The following is a 20,000-nucleotide window of genomic DNA, read 5'->3' as shown; positions in this document are numbered from 1 at the left end:
TACTATAAAAACTACACGTAACCAGCACAGGGGCATTCTGTCTGCGCGTGCGCGACTTTGAGATCTCTTATGAGTGTATCCGCTGGCCCGCCATAAGCAGAAACCAAAATAATGGCGGTCTACCTGGCGAAGTTTCGAGTTCGTGTCGTTATCTGTGTAGTTTATCTTCCTTGCCTTACGTGTAGACGGTGTCAAAAGATCGAGAAACGGTTGGGCTGTTTATGGCAAAAAGTCACAGCAAAGTACTTTCGAATAATAAGGGGACAACAAGTTGTTTTGGTGTGGAACTCTCACGTAGTCAGTAATCTTGCGAAAGTTGGATAATTCGAAGGGCTCTTCAAACACACATAAGCAGACTAGACAGACATTTTACCGCGTTAGTTTTGATTCCAACCTACGTGTTTACCTCTCACTGTTCTCTCTTTTGCTCTGTTGGGCATTCTTGTTTGAAATGTGTTAAAATATCGAGAATTTCAGCTACATTATGAAAATATATGTTCACACCCAAAATTTACGGTAGCTTGCCTTTTTTGGTTTTAAGTTTGTTGGCATGAACGCGAACAAGCGTGAACGACGGGCCAAAAACAGCAGCTTCGACCAAATTATGGTCTGAGTAAACAGCCAGAAAATAGAGTTGGTAATGTTCCCACGAGAAAAATGTTTAGAAATTGTGGAACGTTTAAAGCTTCTGACAGAGAGTAAGTCATGTTAAGTCTTGGTTTCGTGTATGGCATGGAGCACCTCCCATTTGAAAATTACTGCTTACATGGTTTTAGCTTCAGGGAACTAGAGCAAGATAGCTGGTTAAGGTTTTGAGTTTAAGCACATCCCAAATCCCTAGGGAACTAAATCTGAGGACCTGAAATAAATAACCACTGTCTAAGGGCATAGCAAGGTCTATGATTCCATGTTGTAATTGAACAAGCTGCCCTCTTGAACCTTGTACAACTGTCTCAATCTGTAAGAATGATCCTTCTCTGTGTTCATTTCCAAAGAATCAGACTATTCAAGTTGAAAATTGATTACAAAATGACAACAGGAAATTAGTAAGTTGTGACTAGACCAGGCCCAGGGAACAAAGCGATGTTAAGAGTGACACACCAAAGAGTATTCCTTTCTTAATATCAAGCCCCAAGCTTTTTAAATTTTTACAAGTATAGAACTAAAATATAATTTAATTTGTTAGTCCTTCGGAAGTATAAGATATGAGGAAATGGTCAACAACTGTATTCACAATAATTGGATATCAAAATGATCACGAGTGTTTTTCTTCATATCAACTTGCTGGTCACCTTACTGAGACTATGACATGCAACACTTTATTATGTAGGATGTGACTCCAACTAGTGAAATCTTAACTATACATTGAATTTATAAGCAACAAAGAATCCCATTTGTATGAGCCTCATGAATTCAGCACATCTGTTAATTTTACTGCAAACAAATTAATTATGTATGAGTGTTTAAGATTCCAATCATAATCCAGAACTTCAAGAGCTTCAAATATGGCTGTTTCACATAACCAATCTGCCCGTTTATCTTCATTCACAACTGGTTCTCAAGGTAACACCTTTCCACAAAACTTGACCTCTCAGCCATCACTTCTGTCCATTGCTCCAATTGTTGAGCCACTGCCCATGTCTCTAAACAGCAGAGAATACGCTGTCAGTTCTTTTGATCCTAACTTTTAATTCCGTACTTCTCAAATGCATTAATAATTCATAAGCCAAAAACAAGAAATCATCACCGTGAAGGAAGTTTGGATACGGAGTCTTAATTAGCATAAAATTTCGCCAACTTTGATCCCAAATATCTCTTAAAATACTGATTCCTTTGAGAAGCAATATCAAACACTCGAAAGAGTGTTTCGTCGGATATCCAAACACCTCGAAATCGGTTAAAAAACTCGGCCTTCGGCCTCGTTTTTCAACTCGCTTCTCGGAGTTTGAATATCAGATGAAACACTCCTTCTCGTGTTTGATATATTACATGAAACACTTTTTCCAAAGCAAGCTTACTGATAAACCTAAGACATGGAGAATTATGTTTATACTAGAACTTGTTTATGGATGCTGGACACTTTTCGAGAAACTGTGAAGAGTAAATTCTTCAAGACATGCAATATGGAACTCTTTTCATTCTTCTAGGTAACTACATTCCCCTTGTCCTTTCAATTAACAGCCTAACCTTAAAACTAAATAATAATTTGCAGAGTACTTCTGATCATGGCTCAGAATACATGTCTGAACAGATGTCACTACAAAGCACAAAGAGACAAGCTTCTAATGCATACAACCATTCGCCTCTTTGAAAGCCACAAGCATGGGCTACAAGGTGGCCTTATTGCAATCAGCTCTTCTGGAAACATCAGTAACTTCATCAGATATCTTGCAGGAATGGTTATGCATGAGTGGGGGGCACAACTGCAAGGATCAAACATGGCCATTTTAGGTCTGAAGTAAACATCAATAATATAGGGTTTCATTTCTTTCAACTTAAGTAAACCATTCTCTCCCTCTTCCTCACACTATCTTGGTTTTTACATACATTGTAAATGCTCATAAAGATTTGCTACACTGTACCCAGAATTAATTCAACATTTTTTGGGTACAAATAACATTCAAGGTAATATGTAGATGAACTCCCTTGCTTACTCTCATTGCAAATTTGAAAGTATTATTGTTCATCTAGTTTTCAACATAATTTTGTATCTTCCTTTACCCGTGAATTGTGGTGAACATTTATTGATTTTTATACTACAATATATGGATAATTTGTTGGAAGAGCCAGTACATGACAAATCTGATGTGTAACATATTATTTGTGAATAATGATTGTTGAGAAGATGATCAAAATATAGTGACAGGTCTTGAAGATAATCAAGTGCATGTTTCACTTATTCTAGACGGTACAACGGGATTTTGGCAAGTAAAAGGTATTTCCTAACATTTTTTTTGTACAAATGTATAACTAACACATACATCTAAAGAAATCGTGATTGGCATTCCTCTACAGGCTAAGGGATACACACTAAAAGCGAAATGTATGTTCTGCCCTACAGAGCTCGTCTCCAGAATTACAACCAAATCTTTTTGAATGAGCATTCTCACTTATTTCTTAAATCGCTCGTCTAAGAACACTTGCTGAGGTAAATTCAATTGCTGCACGGAGAAAAAAAAACCGACGAGCTTTTAATGCTAGCAGCTTTTAATGCTAGCAGCATGCTAATGAAATAAACACGATAACAGAGCTTACGCCATCCGGTTCGAAAACTACATGGACAAGCTCCAAATGTGCAATCTTCGACAGTAAACGGTAGTAGTTTGCCTTGCTACAAAAAAGAGCACGCATTTTTTCGGAATAAATAAACCAGATGAAGCGGAGGACAAATAAACAAACAATGCACTAAAAGTGTTCTTGGACTTGGGGGCCGGCGAAAAAGGGTAGTTTAACCGAACTTTTGACTTAAGTTAGCTCTAGGAGACGAAAAAAGCAATTACAAAAATACCTACTGAAGCACAGGAAAAAAACATTGCAAAAGTCATCGTGTATTGACATGACACTACAACCTTGTTAAAAATGGACAACTATATGCTCTGCACAACAGACTTGGAGAGCAGCAAGACAGAAGACTTTTGTGATCCACGACTTGGAAAATCTATCAAAACTTTCCAAGTAAAAATTTGCCAAAAGCTGTTGTAATAACATCGTAATCCTTCAAACAGCGCATTTTTTAAAGCCTGGAGTCCCTAGCGGCTGCAAAGAGGAAGAAGACACAATGTTATTTGAAGTAATTTTAAGCTTGGGGGCCGGCGGAATTATGATGAAAACTTACTTCAAAGTTGAAGCAAAATCAGCTCAAATTAAAAATTTCCATCTCATAAAGGGTGATGTATCTGAGGATCGTGTCAATATGCAGCCCTATGATTCATTATAATAAAGCTTCAACATCTTCAAACTAACCTGCATCATTTGCCTTCTCGTGTGAACATCTTGAACTTCGGTAAATCAAATGCCAAACTCCACTTCTTTGGGCCTTTATCTCGTTTTGTTCGCAATTTGATCATTAAAATATTCTCATCCGAACGCCCAAAACACTCGAAGAATATCCATAGTGATAGAAAAGTGTGTAATTTTGTTGCAATCTTTCATCTCTCTCGACAAAATATTTTTCAAAGTGTAGATCGCCCGTTTAAAAACCCGCGGGCAGCGCGTTCAAAATAACAATGGCGCCGAACTCGAATAATTCGATTCCATTCGCGCATGCTCAGACAAAATGCCCATGTGTTCACGTAACCCATAATTCCTCGATTCGCTCTGACGAAGGGCTAACGCTCGAAACGTCAGCTTTTAGAATCTCTGTACGGTGGCCAATTTACATTATCAACTCCGTTGATAAAACCAAATTTTTGTATACAAAACGAAGACCCTCGCTTAAATGCTTTGTTCGTTACAAGCTCACGCGAAATTAGTGGGGTCTTCGTTTTGTAGATAAGGCCGGCTCGAACTACAAAATGAAGACCCTCGTTTAACTCTCACTCACTCCACTAAGATGCGGGATTGCAGAATATCAAAACATCACAAATGATTTGATATTTCGCTATTTTGATATATCTTGCTATTTTGATATACCTCGTTCTTTAATCCTTGAGAAACTTGACCCTAGCAAAGACATGAGATTTTGACAGCTTTCTTGATATTTGTTATATCATGACATTTTGATAATATCATGATATATCAAAATATCAATCCTCAATACATATGAGTTGGCCTTAGAAAAGACTTGAGATTTTGATAGCCTTCCTTGATATTTTGATAATATCATGAGATCTTGATATTCAAGTACCTCTGCAGAATATCAAAATATCATTCGCTTCTATCAATATCAAAATCTCATGATATTATCAAAAAACCTTCCAAGAAATGTATGAGAACAATTTTGATATATCAAAAGTGATACGACCTATTGATATTTTGATTTTTTTGCTTTGTTCGAGTGTTATGTAATATCGCGGACGGCAGCCTACCGTGGACTGTGGCAGATCAGTTGTTTATTTATGTCGTCCGTTTCATTGTTTCGGAATTGAAAATGCCCTGAAGCTATTCGCTTAAACAAATAATGTCTAGTACTTTATGCATCAAGGGAAATATTCGAATCAGTTGCGCGGAGTTTTTTTGCGATAAACGAATACACAATAATTGCAAATGTTTGCTGATATTTGTGCTTCCAACTTTACAAACAGGCTCTTACCCTTAAACATTAACAGTTAATGTGAGAATATTAAATAGCAAGAAATTTGAAAGTTGCCGTAAAATTTTGTCTATTGAAAAGTGAGTTTACGAAATCTGACGCCGTCACAGAACGGCAAATCTTATTTTATCACATTTTATACAGGAGACCTCTTGCAGGGGCACCCAACGTCAATTTTCGGTAAATATCTGTTCGGAGGACGCTTTGAGATCTAGAATTTTCGGAACATTTGCTGTAAAATTTTTTGCTTGCCTACCTGTCCTAGGATTTTCGCACATCTAAAAACTGGTATAATTGCTTATTTTTAAGGGATTTTTACCCTAAAAAGGTCACCTAGAATTTTCGGGGGACTTTTTTCTGGCTGAAATTTTCGAAAAGGTAAGTTTTGATCCCTATAATTTTCGGATCACTAGACTTTCAGCTAGGAAATCCGAACAGATGAAAAATTTTTAACGGATAAAAATATGCCCATATTTACCGTTAAATACCAAAAAACGTTTCACAATGCTATGTTTAAGTGGATTTGAAATATATTCTCGTTGGGTGCCCCTGCTCTTGAGGGTCTTCCTTTAGATCGATTTTGAAAATGGAGGCGGCCGATGGTTTGTGCGTCTATACCGTCCGCGAAGGTGTGGAAGTTTGCATTATTTTATTATATTTTTTGTTTTCAAATTATATTACCGTCAAGAACTGGGGTCCACAGGGAATTAACCGATATTACAAAACTGTCGACATTATACAAGAATCCATTTCGCGTTAGCTGACAGCGAACAAAGCATTTAAGCGAGGGTCTTCGTTTTGTGAACAGAATTAACTGAAGAGAGTGTAGTGTAACGAGAAGTGCTAGATTTCTATCCCATTCAGTTAATTCTGTTTAAAATATAAGTGCTACACGGCCAACGTTTGTATAAAACGTAACCTTTCTTCGTTTTGTAGTTCGAGCCGGCCTTATCTACAAAACGAAGACTCCACTAATTTCGCATCATTTGGTGCCTGAGGCAAGGCGTTCAACCGGTTTGACTGTCTCTGGTTTCATAGGCTTACAAAAAAACTAGTCTTCGTTTTTGGGTCTTAGGTCTTCGGTAAATATAGCCAATGAACTATGGCTGGTTAACATCCCAAAGCCAAGGCGATTCAAAGTCGTGTTCGTAAACAAAAGCACGTCATCTCGCATCCTGACGCTCGATCCAGAATAAAAACTTCTAAAAATCGTCTCGTATACACGTGCTTTGCGATGATGTAATTTGTTTTCGCCCGACCAAAAACTCTCACTCCAGGCTGCATTGGGACTATATTCTCTTTTTTGTCGAATGCAATCAGAGTTAGTAACCAGTTCAAAGAAAACCCCAAAACGTCGAAAACAACGAAAGAAGCCACAAAAGAGAACAAGCATGACGTAGCAGATGGACACGAAAACGAGGCCCAAAGTAACAAAAAATCTCGATTTCTCGCACTATTAGTAATCAAAGATTAGGAGTGCGGCCTCCGCCTGTGATAGTAGTTGTCTGTTGCTGAAATCATGATCTTTATGTGAACGGCTGAAGTTTTACAGACATATAACATACTGACAAAGTCCACTATTGTTCAGTGGATTTTGATTTCCTTGCTTTTAATGCGATTTGATGTGACCTTTGATGACACGTTGCGTGAGAAAGGTGCAGATATTGTCATTAGAAGATAGAACTCATCTACAACTATCTTCTATTTTAGAGTTATTTTAAAAAGACTGAGGGCATGTCTCTAAAGTCTAGAAATCTATAGCTAAAAGGTTCAAGAACCTCTAAAATCAGTACGCGATGTAGAATGCTAGACCTGAAGCAGGGGCACACAACAAGAATATAGTTCAAAACCACTTAAACATAGCATTGTTAAACGTATTTTGGTATTTAAACGGTAGATATAGGCATATTTTTATGCCCTAAAAATTTTTCATCTGTTCGGATTTCCTAGCTGAAAGTCTTGTGATCCGAAAATTATAGGGATCAAAACTTACCTTTTCGAAAATTTCAGCCAGAAAAAAGGCTCCCGACAATTCTACAATACTCGTCACATTCGTTGGAACACCCATCCCCGTTTCCCCCTTCCTCCAATGTTGAATTCCACAACTACTAGTAGTCGCCCGAAAAATTCTCACACAACATTGAATTGGGGGAAGGGGGATGTGGTATAAGCTACGATCTTGTAACACGATGAATCTGACCATTCGCTAAGTGTTCCAACTAAATATGTCTAGTATTGTAGGTATCGGAGAGGCTGAACATTTACGCACGCATGCGCTGACAGAATGTTTGAAGACGAGACGACAAAAATATGCAGTACCTCCAGACGTGGCGCTGGAGCGTCGTACCAAACGAGTCATCCCAGGATTTCGGCCCGTGCGATCGCTTTTGGACGCATTTGGCCCTTCGCTGCTTTCTGCTACCGACCTCGCCTCCCGGTATGGCATTGAGAGAGGGATATGTCGGCCCCTAAACCATACGAGACAAATCCCACGCCAACTCACAGCTCCAAACCTCCCTTGTCATTACAATTTAACGTAAAATTTCAATGGCTTACATATTCAAGAGAAAAGTCATTTTATCTGTCATATGGTAAGCACTGGAGTCGCAGATTACAAAGTGCACACATGCGCCCTGCCGAAGGTAACATACATGCATGCATAAAACTTTATTTCATCTCGAATTTCTGAATAACATCTTCGAGACATTGCAGCTAACATACATAATATATACAGATACATAACTAAATATTAAATAATATTTAAAGATATATTAATCAAAACGAAAAGCCGCTGTACAAAATCCGGCCCTGGATTAGTTTAAAACCAGTAAACTCAGTGGTACGGGAAAAATCAGGTAGCGCATTTCGCAACGTACTTAGTTAATACGTAAAAAAAAGAACTAAGACCATAACTGGTTGTTCTAGGTTTATTGAGGGACAGAATGTAAGTTCCACGAAGATCATGCATAAGAAGAGAACGGGAGAGAAAACGTATTTTTCATATGGACAAGCCTTTTCTTTCTTTAACTACTTTTATACAATAATATGAGGAAATTTTGAATGCGCTTATTGCATAGAGATGTAGAGTTTGACTTAAGTGGTACGTAAGAGGAGAGGTAATCGCAAATATAAATCTCATTACTCTCTTATTTACATTATACCGTTTCTTTGACAAGAAATTACTAAAGGCCAGGCCGAATTTCCTATGATAAAAAGTCTAAGTTAACAGCAGGCACCTTGGCTACACCTTAGTATCCGCCTAGAAATCTTCTTCTCGCTACTTTTTCCTCATTTGATGAGGACCAGTCTCCGCTTGCCTCCTTCATTCCCAAAAGGAATTCTGGGTAATTCGGCCGTTCCATGACAAGGGAAGACCCCCGATTCTTATTTCATAGATTTTCTTATGAGTGTGGAGCCACCCAGTCCTACAGGCAAAATACAGCGTTAGGTCCTGGAATTCGTCCACAGAAAGGCCAGAGAGACGACTTCACTGGTGCTGTGAACCGCCATGTTTACAACAGAGCGCTTTAGGCGTTCCACTCTGCATGAAATCATCTCTCACCTCTGTCTCGAGAAGACCAGACACGCACGGTTCTTACGTTACGTTTACGCCCCTGTAGAATCAACCGAAATCTCAACTCCTTGTCAAAGTTAACCAGCATTTTAATATTTTTGGTAGGCTAAAATACTCGTCACATTTGTTGGAACACCCATCGCCGTTTTCCCCTTCCTGAATGGGGGAAGGGGATGTGGTATAAGCTACGATCTTGTAACACGATGATTCTGACCATTCGCTGAGTGTTCCAACTAAATATGTCTAGTATTGTAGGTGACCTTTTTAGGGTAAAAAAATTCGTTAAAAATGGGCAATTATACCATTTTTCAGATGTTCGAAAATCCTTGGACAGGCAGGCAAGCAGGAAATTTTACAAGAAATGTTCCGAAAATTCCAGATCTGAAATCGTCTTCCGAACAGATATTTTCCGAAAATTGACGTTGGGTGCCCCTGCTGAAGAGGGGTTCTAAAATCTCTAAAAGTTCTAAAGTTCTAGAATATCTATGATCCATGTTGCGAGTCTAAAACTTCTAAAGCACTAGAATATATGTAAGGTCTTTTGGGGGCTCTAACATCTCTAAAATCTCTAAAGTTCTAGAATATCAAACGATCCCTTTCGGGCTTCTAAAATCTCTAAACGTTCTACAATTCTAGAATATCCATGGTCCATGTTGTCAGTCTAAGATTTCTAAAGCTCTAGAATATGTAAGGTCTTTTGAGGGTTCTCAAATCGCTAAAATCTCTAAAGTTCTAGAATATCAAATGATCCCTACCTCTTCCAACTAGAACAGTTCTAGAATGCTATAGAAGTTTTGCGTGACGGCTCCAGTTTCGGTAAACTCGCAAATAATTCATGTTGTTAAAACGTCTCATTTTCACTTTTACTGGTAATGTTTAAGCATACAGGCTAATTTTTAAAAAGAATACTTGTTATACCTCCCAACTCAAATACGTTTTCTGATTGGAGGAGAACGTGTCAAGTGTCATTGGTCAAAACTTCATGACGCCCTAGGGCAACAACAACTTGAACTTTCGACTCACACGTGATCAGGTCGTGCACGACCTCAATGTTTCCCTCGGCTTCGCCTCGGGGAACATTGAGGGTCTCGGGGAAACAAAACTCACTGTTTCCCTTGGGGCCAGTCATTAAGTGCTTATTGTCACACCAAGTACTCCGGGTATTCTGAGATGGAAGCACAAATATCAGCTAACATCTGGAACATTTGCTCTCGCGTTTCCGTTTATCCGTGGTTTATTTTAACAACATCTGGCATCCTGACCAAACAGGCCACGCTCGGTCAAGAATAAAAACTTCTAGAAACGAGCGATCGCGAACAAATCGTCTCGTATGCACGTGCTTTGCGATGATGTAATTTGTTTTCGCCCGTCCAAAAACTCTCACTCCAGGCTGCATTGACACTGCATTCTCTTTTTTGTCGAATGCAATCAGAGTTAAAAACCAGTTCAAAGAAAACCCTAAAACGTCGAAAACAACGAAAGAAGCCACAAAAGAGAACAAGCATGACGTGCAGAGGGACACGAAATCGAGGCCCAAAGACCCCTGAAAAAAACTGAGAGAGGTGGCCAATTTGCAGTCGTCACAAAAAATCTCGATTTCTCGCGCTTGCGAAACGAAATTAGGATGCGTTCTCTCGTTCCTCGACAACGCAATAAAACTCTATGAAAAAGTTATGAAACGTGTTTCATAACTGACGTAGTTACATAGCGGTGGTTGCAGAGATTGGGGAACTGGGGGCGGGAATCGGCCTTCTGGGTGAGTGAAAAAGTGAAAATTACACCGGGCGAGTGCATTTTGAAAAGCTCTACCGAATGGTGAGTGCTGTCGAAATTCAGTTTCCAACACTGTAATGCCTCAATTTAGTAAACAAGAAATGATGGCTAAGAGTGTCAAAAGCTTTAGGAAGATCTAAGAAAACACGGCGGTGATTGAATCATTCCAATTGATGGCGGGAGAGGCCAGATTGAACTTAAGAGAAGTCGAGTGACTTTTCCTAAATCCGAAATTGTATGTTTCAGCAAATTGCATAAGACGGTTGTACATAACTTTTTCAAAGAATAATTAGGTGATAAAGATTGATCTGTAACTTAAAAAAAAAAATACACTGAAAACATGGATAGATAACTTCAGCAACTTTCAGTATGTCTGGGAAAATACCTCTATGCAAAGAAAGATTAATATTCTTCACCAGAGGTACATTGTTTATATCAGCTGTTTATTTCTGTGCGTGTATAAAGCAATGAGTAGAACGTTACATAAGTGCTCAACAAAGGAAATCTTGTTTGTGAGAAACAAACTTCCGTGTAAACCTGAAATTAAATTAGTGAACTAAGTAGCTGTTGTGTTCCCCCTAGGGAGTTAAAAAGCTACCTCAAGTGATCAGAGTCGTTTTCGTCTAATAGAAACTGTCTTTAAAAGGGGTTTTAAAAATCTGCGTTGTCTTCAGATGAAGAATTGTTATGTCTCTTATTTGTGAATTTCTTTTCCGCGCACTGAGTGTATCAGCTGGCCCATCCATCCGTCTGTGGTTCCCCTTGAATGCTTGTTTTTTCCGTTATTTTTTTGCGCTGGATTTTCTTTATTTCGCCACAGGGATCTACAGTAAACCTTAAACTTATTGTCGCCGATACAAGGACAGTCGTCCTGCATTTTATTATGCATGAACAATAAAATAAATGATAAAAATAATATCAGTTCGCTGATTGATCGAAAGTCAGTTAAAAGCCTGGTAAGTCTGATAACCAAATCATTCCAGTCATTCAAGAAGAATCAGCCATGAACCGACTTGATGTTAGATTCGCTAATTGGAAAGATAGCATCGTTTTGAAAACTAGAGACGTTTTAAAAGCGTTAACTCGAGTTTCTTTTAGAGTCCCAAGAAAAATGTTGTTACAGAAAGGTGAGAAAATATAACTAGGGTACATTAGCGGATGCTTATTTTTAAAATTTACGGTTTTACTCACGAACAACTTGGGATTTGCACACTTTTAAGAAACGGTGTGATCGACTTCCCAGAGTTTGTTAAACTAATAATGGAAGATCAGAAGAAACCAGATGAACGAGAAGCCGACACAATGCTAGCGTTCAGAATTTTCGACGCCGATAACAAAGGTTACGTCGATTCAGCGGAGCTACGCTACATTCTATTAAATATGGACAAGAGAATTCCAACGGAGGAACTAAACGAACTGATAGTGATTGCAGACCTAGAAAGGGACAGAAAAATTAGTTACCAAGGTGAGTTATTGGTTTTGAAGACTCGTCAATAGCTGTCCTAAGATAATAGTTACGGCATAGTTAATCGAGGGACTGGTTATGAAACGTTAGAACTTCCAAAAGCGAGAGCAATGTTGTTGCAATCGATGTTGAATTGACCGTGACCCTTTGATAACCGCGCACCGGTGGCTCAGTTGGTTGAATTGGTTGAGCTCAGTTGGTTGAGCATCGGGCTGACATGCGGGAGGTCGCGGGTTCGAATCCCGGCCGGATCAACACTCAGGATCTTGTGGGACGTTAAAGAACCCAAACACTATTCGAGAAGAGTAGCGGATAAAGTCCCCGGTGTTGTGGCTGTCCTGTTCTCTCCAGCAGAAGTGGCCGGCTTGGCGGTGATGTCTCTAAAAAGGCTTGTGGTATATGAGGCCACCTAAGCAGAAACAGCCACAAGTCATAAAGGGATTTTGCCGAGTGCTGGAACATGTAGATGTAGATGTAGATGTTTTCGCTTCGCATGGGTTCGCAAATTAGCTGCGCATAATTTAATCGAAGGATTTGATTGGTTATCTTCTCGAAAAAAGGCGTGTTTTGTGCAGGGTCAAGGCCAAAAATACGGACAAAAACATGAAAGAAAGGAACTTGTCCAGTTTCATAACGGCTATCTTTAAAAGGTTGAATCGGTGAATGGGAATGGGGAATGGGAATGGGGAATGGGTAACGGGGAATCTTTAAAAGCGGGAATCCTTAAAATTGGGAATCTTTAAAAGCGGGGAATCTTTAAAAGCAGGGAATCTTTAAAACGGGGAATCTTTAAAAGCAGGAATCTTTAAAATGAGGATTCTTTAAAAGCGGGAATCTTTTGAACGGGGAATGTTTGAATGCGCAGGGGCACCCAACGTCAATTTTCGGAAAAAATCTACAATTTGAGATCTAGAATTTTCGGACCATTTGTTGTACAATTTCTTGCTTGCATGCCTGTCCTAGGATTTTCGAACATCTAAAAAATGGTATAGTTGCCCATTTTTAACGGATTTTTATCCTAAAAAGATCACCTAGAATTTTCGAGAGCCTTTTTTCTGGCTGACATTTTCGAAAAGGTAAGTTTTGATCCCTATAATTTTCGGATCACTAAACTTTCAGCTAGGAAATCCGAACACATGAAAATTTTTTAGGGGATAAAAATATGCCTATATCTACCGTTTAAATACCAAAATACATTCTACATTCTCGTTGGGTGCCCCTGAAAGCGGGAAGCTCTGGGAATTACTGATTAATCAACTAAAATAAATTTATTCATTGTAATTATATCGCACGCTAAAGCATATCTGTTTAGCGGGCTAGTGGAACGGTTCAAATCTCGATTCTTACTCTTTGAGATCCGCTACACTGACAGAAGAATCGAACCTCCTTGATTCATCTTAACTCCAGTCTGTGAAGTTTTTAAATTGAGTTTCGCTGCGATAAATATTTGTCCAACCGTTATCAAGTACTAATGGAAAGACGTACTACTTAACGACAGATATATGGCACACACAATGGGTTCTTGGTTTTTGTGACAGACAACCCTTGAATTTTTAAACTTTGCGTGACGCGACGTTTACACGGTGGCCGAGAGAGCTAAAAAGTGATGTATTTCATGGAATTTGGCTATCTGAACAGTATTGGAAAAAGCACTATTGTAATTTTTGTTGAGTTTCCCAGGCTTGTGTGGGAAACTCAGTGACAGATGTTTTTGTTGGTTTCCAGCCAGCATGGCGTCTCCATACAAATCTCTTGAAATGAATTACTTTTAGTGACTGGCTTCACGGGAATCTGTGAGTTTTTATTTTTTCCTCGACCCCTAACATTGAGGGTCTCGGGGAAACAAAACTCACTGTTTCTCTTGGGGTTAGTCATTAAGCTAGTGTTTGGGATCCAATCCTAAGGTCACTAGTTTCAGCTCTATTCAGTGTTTATACTCAGGCCCCGTTCCCGCTACGCCAGAGAAATTTGAAAACAGCCTTTTTACTCTGCAACAAATGTTTTCCGTCCACACTCCACCGAAGGAATTTAAAAACGCAACAGCCATAAGTCATTTTGCATTTCTGTTTGAGGAAAACTCCGTCAGGGAAATCACATGATTATCGTGACGTCTTCGTTTTCTTCAAAATGTTTTCCGTCTACACTAAAATGCAAAGCCGGCATTTTCAAATTACTCCAGCTTGAAGAGCGTTTTCGAAAAGCTTGGTTTTCATGACATATTAGTGTGGACAGTGGGCGTAACAGTAGACAGAAATCTGCGTTTTCAAATTTTTCCGGCGTAGCGTGGACGGAGTCTGAATGAGGGTCCTGAGAGGGGTAAAATGGGATTTAAGTCACTGGGCAGGTGCGTTTTTAGTTTATTTCCTATAATATCCTAGTCTGTCCTGAGACTCTCTATTGTGCCTTGACTTCGTCGAGAGGGTTCACCTTAGGGTGTTTGACTAAAAAGCCCGAACAAAGGGGGTAGCCCTGGGAAAAGAAAATAGTAGCTAACGGCGATGATAAATATATAATAAATAAATCGAGACGTAATTGTAGCGTCATATTTTCAAAGCGGCAGACATATATGTTATTTACCTGGAATGTTCCTATAGTGAAATGAAGACTATGACTGAGGTCTTGAATATGCTGCCCGAGGCCGCACAATATCTACCATGGCATAAAAATAATACAGCCAATCAGATTACAGAAAAGCTGTTATCTATTCGACGGTATTACACCCAACTTTCCCACTGTGCGCTGCGCGTACGTCGCATTGACTCTGTTCGTCATTGTATTTTTTATGACATGATATACCATGGAATATCCTACTCTATCTATATTAGTGTATGTATGTACAAGGCGAATAAAGGTGTTGTTGTTGTTGTTACTCGTCCCTTGTATTTCTAATTATACACACTCACCTTTCGAAAACGTTGCATAACTAGTGGTACTTTCTTTATTCTTGCTTATTGCAGAATTCCTCGCTTTAGTGGAATGCCATGGCGGACGTTTTACCTGAGAAGTTGTTTTCTTTTGTTTCTAAACTCCGCGAAGAGCAACCAAGTCTGTGGTTTCGACGGAATATTTGCTGAAAGTCTCGCTGGAAAAGAAAAACAACCCGCGCAGAATTAAAAACTGACCTTGAACCAACCGTACAAAACAAGCAATTCCAAATATTTTCATACAAAAGAAAATATTAGCCCTTTAGCAAGGACGTAAAGAAAGCTTGGGCTCTTCGCAGCCATGTTGACTTATTCTGTTAACAGCCACTAGAGAGAAGGGCTATTGCCACCGGATTTAGCTCGTTATAGGCGTCCTACAAACGTTTTCAGACCGCTTAATAGGGTACGCAAAGAAGATATTGGAACTATTTACCAGTAACTTGAAGTGTTGAGAAATACAAACTCGTTTGTGAAAATGTACATATTTTTCCTGTTGTAATTCTGAATGAAAGCCGTCAATTTAATATGAAATCTTATGTAAGCTGTATATTGTAAATCACGTAAATCATTTACAAGTAATGAAGTGTTAAGAAATGCAAGTACAAAAATGTACGTACTTTTTCCTGTTGTAATTCTTTGATTCAAAGCCCTCAATATAAACTTGAAATCTTGTGTAAACTATGAACTGCAATAAACACAATCATGAGTTACTACTGACTGGTGTACGATAATACTATAATACTATGTTCATCTATCCAATGACATGCAATTGCTTCGTGCAAAAGGACCTCTTCAAGGAAAGAAACGTTAACTATGCCTTGAATCACTCCGTTTCACCTATAATTACTGGGTTGCCAAACCCAGTCGGAATCTCGGTTTCATTTCGCGGGTTTTTTTATTTTCCGTGTCGGGAAAAGTCTTGCCTGTCACTCCCCTGCTAAGTGGTGGCCTTGTGCATAGAGCCTTCTGAGCGTATTTTCGTAGGATCGAGAGGGTAGTGGGAAATGCGTAGAATTTCTCTGGTGGACACAGTAGAACGATTAACTTAACCGGCATGGCGTCGAAAGTGATGTAACGCGAATGGCGTTTTAGTCGATCTTTGAACAAAATATACCCTTATGAAGCTCAATAATGGCAAGTCAATTGGATATACAGGCGATGGAATCTTAAAAGCGACGAGTAATGGACTTCGACAACAATCTATCGCCCGTCGAGCCGAAATCAAAGTGACTGTATTTACCTGAAGTACATGGTAATTTAACACGAGCGAGTTTCTTGTCTTCACGCACGCAATGAAATAGGAAGAGGTTTTCGCCTCTAAGAGCAAATATGTTGTTTGTTTCAATAAATTTTTCGCTGGAAAAGGATTCTGTGTTATTTTCTGCCTTTGTGAATTATAATATCATGTTGTGTATTGAATTTTCAAGCTTAAGGTTGAAATGTGACATGGGAGAAGTTTTTTAGTATTGCTCTGTAAGCAGGAAGGGTTCACAGGCCTGTTGGAAGCGTGCTTGAGTTTCAACAAAATGAGCCCCAAAATCAGTGAAGAATTGTGACGCAGTTGAATAACAAAGTAGCTGCTATTTCCAAAATGATGGAATTACCTGGTTAGAATAAATAGCGTCGTACGCGTCTTGGAGAGTAAATTTTGACTTTGCATAAACAAGACTTGGGCGATTGTGATCTTTGTTTTGACTTCGCTCATTTCATTGTCAAACTTTATAACACTTGACAGAAAAAGAAACTTACAAAAACCCGGTATCTTGCCATCATTTGACACAGATACTTCACTGTTTGGCGAGTAAACATGCCGCGGTAACTTCATCACGGCGCCCGCTGAATTCCGGCGATGTCACTTTCGATTTTGCGATTTATTTGTGCAGCCAAAACTTACAATAACAAAATTGAACGATGCAAAAATCCCCTAAAATGTTTGTAGCTGATCGTAACTTTTTATATTCAATATTCACGGTTCAAAATAAATGTTGTTTTCATGTCGTAAATATGTTATTCTCGAGCGATCGTCCTGGAAACTTCCTTCTGCACTTTCTAAAAACTGTGTATCAATATTTATTTACTTTTGCATCAATATTTGTTTTTGCATAAAGCAAGCTAACAAAATCTGTACCTTGCTGAGTTCGCATTTGTTAGCGTTAATAGTATTTTCGGTCCGATGCTTCTGTTTTATGAGGGGTATATTATTTTGGTCTCCCATCCAAACACTAACCCCGCCCAACAGGGTTAACTTCAGTGAACTTCGGTATTAAAAAGCTGTCAGATGCTCAGAGGGCACGCTTAAGGACGTTCCCACGTACAGATTTTTTTTAAACTTGTCACGCAGAAAGGTAATGATCTACTTTTGCCAAAAAGGCAAAAAAAATGGGGGGTCACCGTGCTCGTTTTCGAGATCATGAGGTGCATTTTTAGAAGATTGCGTTACTTTAAGACGAACTTAGCTTACAACTGTCAGCAATAAAAAGGCTACATGAGTGAAATTTAGATCAGGTAAACGTACTCAGTTCAACATAACTAATATAACTTAATTAACCTTTGCAGCTGATGTCTTTTTCTGAGGTAACATAGACATTGAAAAACGATACATATTAGTCTAAGAAAGAAAACTTCGGTCGCGCGAGAGCATAAAAGGCCAAATATTTGTAACTTCTCACGTACAGATTTTTTTTGTTTTTTGTTAAAATGGACAAAATCAAGAAAGGAAGTGATCTAAGGGAAGAAAAATGGGGGTCACCGAGCATTCAAGAGAGTAAAATCGCTGCGAAGTTCTCAAAGCGATTGTCTATTCGCACTGTCACGCCATTGCGTGACATTTCCGAGAAGACCTGGGTCCACAGCTATCCCATGATGCCACATACTTTTATGTTCCATTCTTGTGGAAAATTTTTGCGCCTTTAGCATCGTGTTTACCTGCGTGGTCTACGATGCATGACGTGTGCGTGACATGTGTGAAAAGATGCGCAGTAGCAATGGGCGCGAACGTCCTTAAACTTGTGGTGAAAAGAAGTTTATATATAGTGTCAGCCCAGAAGCCAATGTTTCTCACTTCCCATTTATTTTCTTCAATCTTTCTGGGTTCAGTAGTTTGCTAGTAACCACATGTCTTCTCAGACTATTTACCCAAGACTGCTACCATGGCACTACAATGATAGACAATACCAAAACAATATCGTGCACTGTTAGAGCTACATATTACGCAAGGACAGATCTGTTTCGTCGTAGAAACGTGTGAGGACCTGTGAGCCAAAGGGCCTCGTCTGGTATGACTTCTTAATGACCCCCCAACTTGAAAAAATTTGTCTGGAACGGTGCACGTACCACAGGCAACCCAGTGTACCCTCACGGAGGGTCTAGTTTTCTCATACCTTAAGTTTTCAGGGTTATTGCTAGACAATCATAATCTTGTATTTTTTGACGCAGAACACTGAATTTCAAACATACATAGCGTTTACTTTTGTCATGTCTCACTTCCGTTTCAAATGAGATTAACCTTTCTAATAGTATCATCCAAAAATCGCAAAACTACATGTAGTCGGCCTAGTTGTCCTGTAGGGTATATGAAACGATTCCATTGCATGCATACCCCTATACTGTATATGAAGAAATTTCGAACAGCACTTTGGGACACTTTCTTGTGTCGAGTATTCTCGACATCTGCACTGGGAGTCACACAACCCTGTGTCAAGTCCTCTCGACAACAGCATTGGAAGAGTTAAGTGGTTATTGCAATGTTTCATTCTACGTTTTGGGCATTTTGGGCGTCATGAAATACACGTAACATCATTTTCCATAACATACCTCCTTTAATACCTCTGAAAAGATTGAAACATAAAATACTCAAATGCATTGTTTCAGATAATAACAACATTCCTTCCCTGAGTTTTTCCCATAATGATTTCATTTTAGGCATATCAATCAATCAATAATATTAACCCATTCACCCCTAAACTGGCCTAAACCACCCACACTTAGTATTTTACTCTAGCTGTCTAACGCCAGAATTTTACTCGTCAATGGGGAACCCCAGGAGTCAATGGGTTAATTTCTAGAGACTCAACTTATTCAGGGTTTGTGCTGGATTTTGCGTATAAAATTCTGGGAGTATTCAAGAACTTTCAAGGAGTGTTTGTCAGAAGATTTTTATGCCATAAATAGTGTTTCAATGTTTTCTTTGCTGAAAAAGCCTACCTAGATAAAAGTTTATAATTTTTTCCCACGTTCTGCAAGTTAAGTGCATGCACAGGCATTTCAAGTTTTGCATTAAAAAATTTTAATCGTTCCCCAATAGTCAAATTAATTGGGCTCAATTTTTTAAATGTCTCTTTGACTAGCATGATACAATCTCAAGAATTTTCAACAATTTTCACCCAAGCAAAAATTCAAGGAGTTTTCAAACAGTTCCCACAAATCCCTTTTTTCAAGGGCTTTTCAAGTGCCCTTGAAGTCCAAAATTAAATTCCAGATCTTTTCAAGGACTTCAAGGAGTAGCACAAACCCTGCTATTTCAACTAAAGACAACTCTGTACACTTTCCTATAGACTATTCATCAGGGAAACTTGAATTGCCTGTTGAGGTTGAAACAATAGTGTTGATTTCCATAAACCATGAGGGGTAGGCAGAGCATTGTAATTGTCTCCAGTTCTTGCTTACACTGTAGGTATGATCAATGAGAACATACCTTCAAAATCATCATCATAATCGTCATCATCATCATAGTTTGCTCTTCTGTTCATTCTTGACTGAGCATCCCGAAGCCTCATGCGTCTTCTTGCTCCTCCCACAGCTCCAACATTCTCTGTCCTTTCTTGCTGCCTTGATCCCCCTAACAATATTATTATTATCATTATTATTATTATTATTATTTTATTATTATTATTATTATTATTATTATTATTATTATTATAGCAATGTTCAGAATACTAATAAGCACAATTTATTGCTTTCCCCTTTATGAGGAAAAGTGGCATGGTGAGACTACATGTAACTGTCGAAGTATCT

General features: G+C 38.8%; 1 protein-coding gene and 1 long non-coding RNA gene across 2 annotated transcripts; one reads left to right on the top strand and one right to left on the bottom strand.

The window, feature by feature from the left end:
* The first annotated feature begins 10,955 nt into the window (after positions 1 to 10,955).
* Positions 10,956 to 15,578, top strand: LOC138006944 (calmodulin-like). Its single transcript, XM_068853583.1, has 3 exons — positions 10,956 to 11,725; positions 11,842 to 12,063; positions 15,021 to 15,578. Exons 1-3 carry the CDS (start codon positions 11,602 to 11,604, stop codon positions 15,062 to 15,064), a joined length of 390 nt encoding a protein of 129 aa, XP_068709684.1. The 5' UTR covers positions 10,956 to 11,601; the 3' UTR covers positions 15,065 to 15,578.
* LOC138006945 (uncharacterized) lies at positions 12,127 to 19,819 on the bottom strand. Its single transcript, XR_011123960.1, has 5 exons — positions 19,681 to 19,819; positions 15,605 to 15,672; positions 14,967 to 15,145; positions 14,641 to 14,712; positions 12,127 to 12,472 (listed from the first exon to the last, which is right to left on the bottom strand). It is a non-coding gene; the product is annotated as an uncharacterized lncRNA (long non-coding RNA).
* Positions 19,820 to 20,000: the final 181 nt, after the last annotated feature.

Source organism: Montipora foliosa, chromosome 6 (genome assembly GCF_036669935.1).
Source record: "Montipora foliosa isolate CH-2021 chromosome 6, ASM3666993v2, whole genome shotgun sequence".
NCBI lineage: Eukaryota > Metazoa > Cnidaria > Anthozoa > Scleractinia > Acroporidae > Montipora > Montipora foliosa.
The sequence above is the reverse complement of the archived record's forward strand: the minus strand, read 5'-3'. Positions and strand labels throughout refer to the sequence as shown.

Bases quoted from the DNA above. Each gene is read 5' to 3' on its own strand.
- LOC138006944 (XM_068853583.1), top strand. From the start codon at position 11,602: ATGAACCGACTTGATGTTAGATTCGCTAATTGGAAAGATAGCATCGTT. The intron at 11,726-11,841 runs GTGAGAAAATAT...TCGACTTCCCAG, and splicing joins AAAAATGTTGTTACAGAAAG to AGTTTGTTAAACTAATAATG. The intron at 12,064-15,020 runs GTGAGTTATTGG...TGCTTATTGCAG, and splicing joins CAGAAAAATTAGTTACCAAG to AATTCCTCGCTTTAGTGGAA.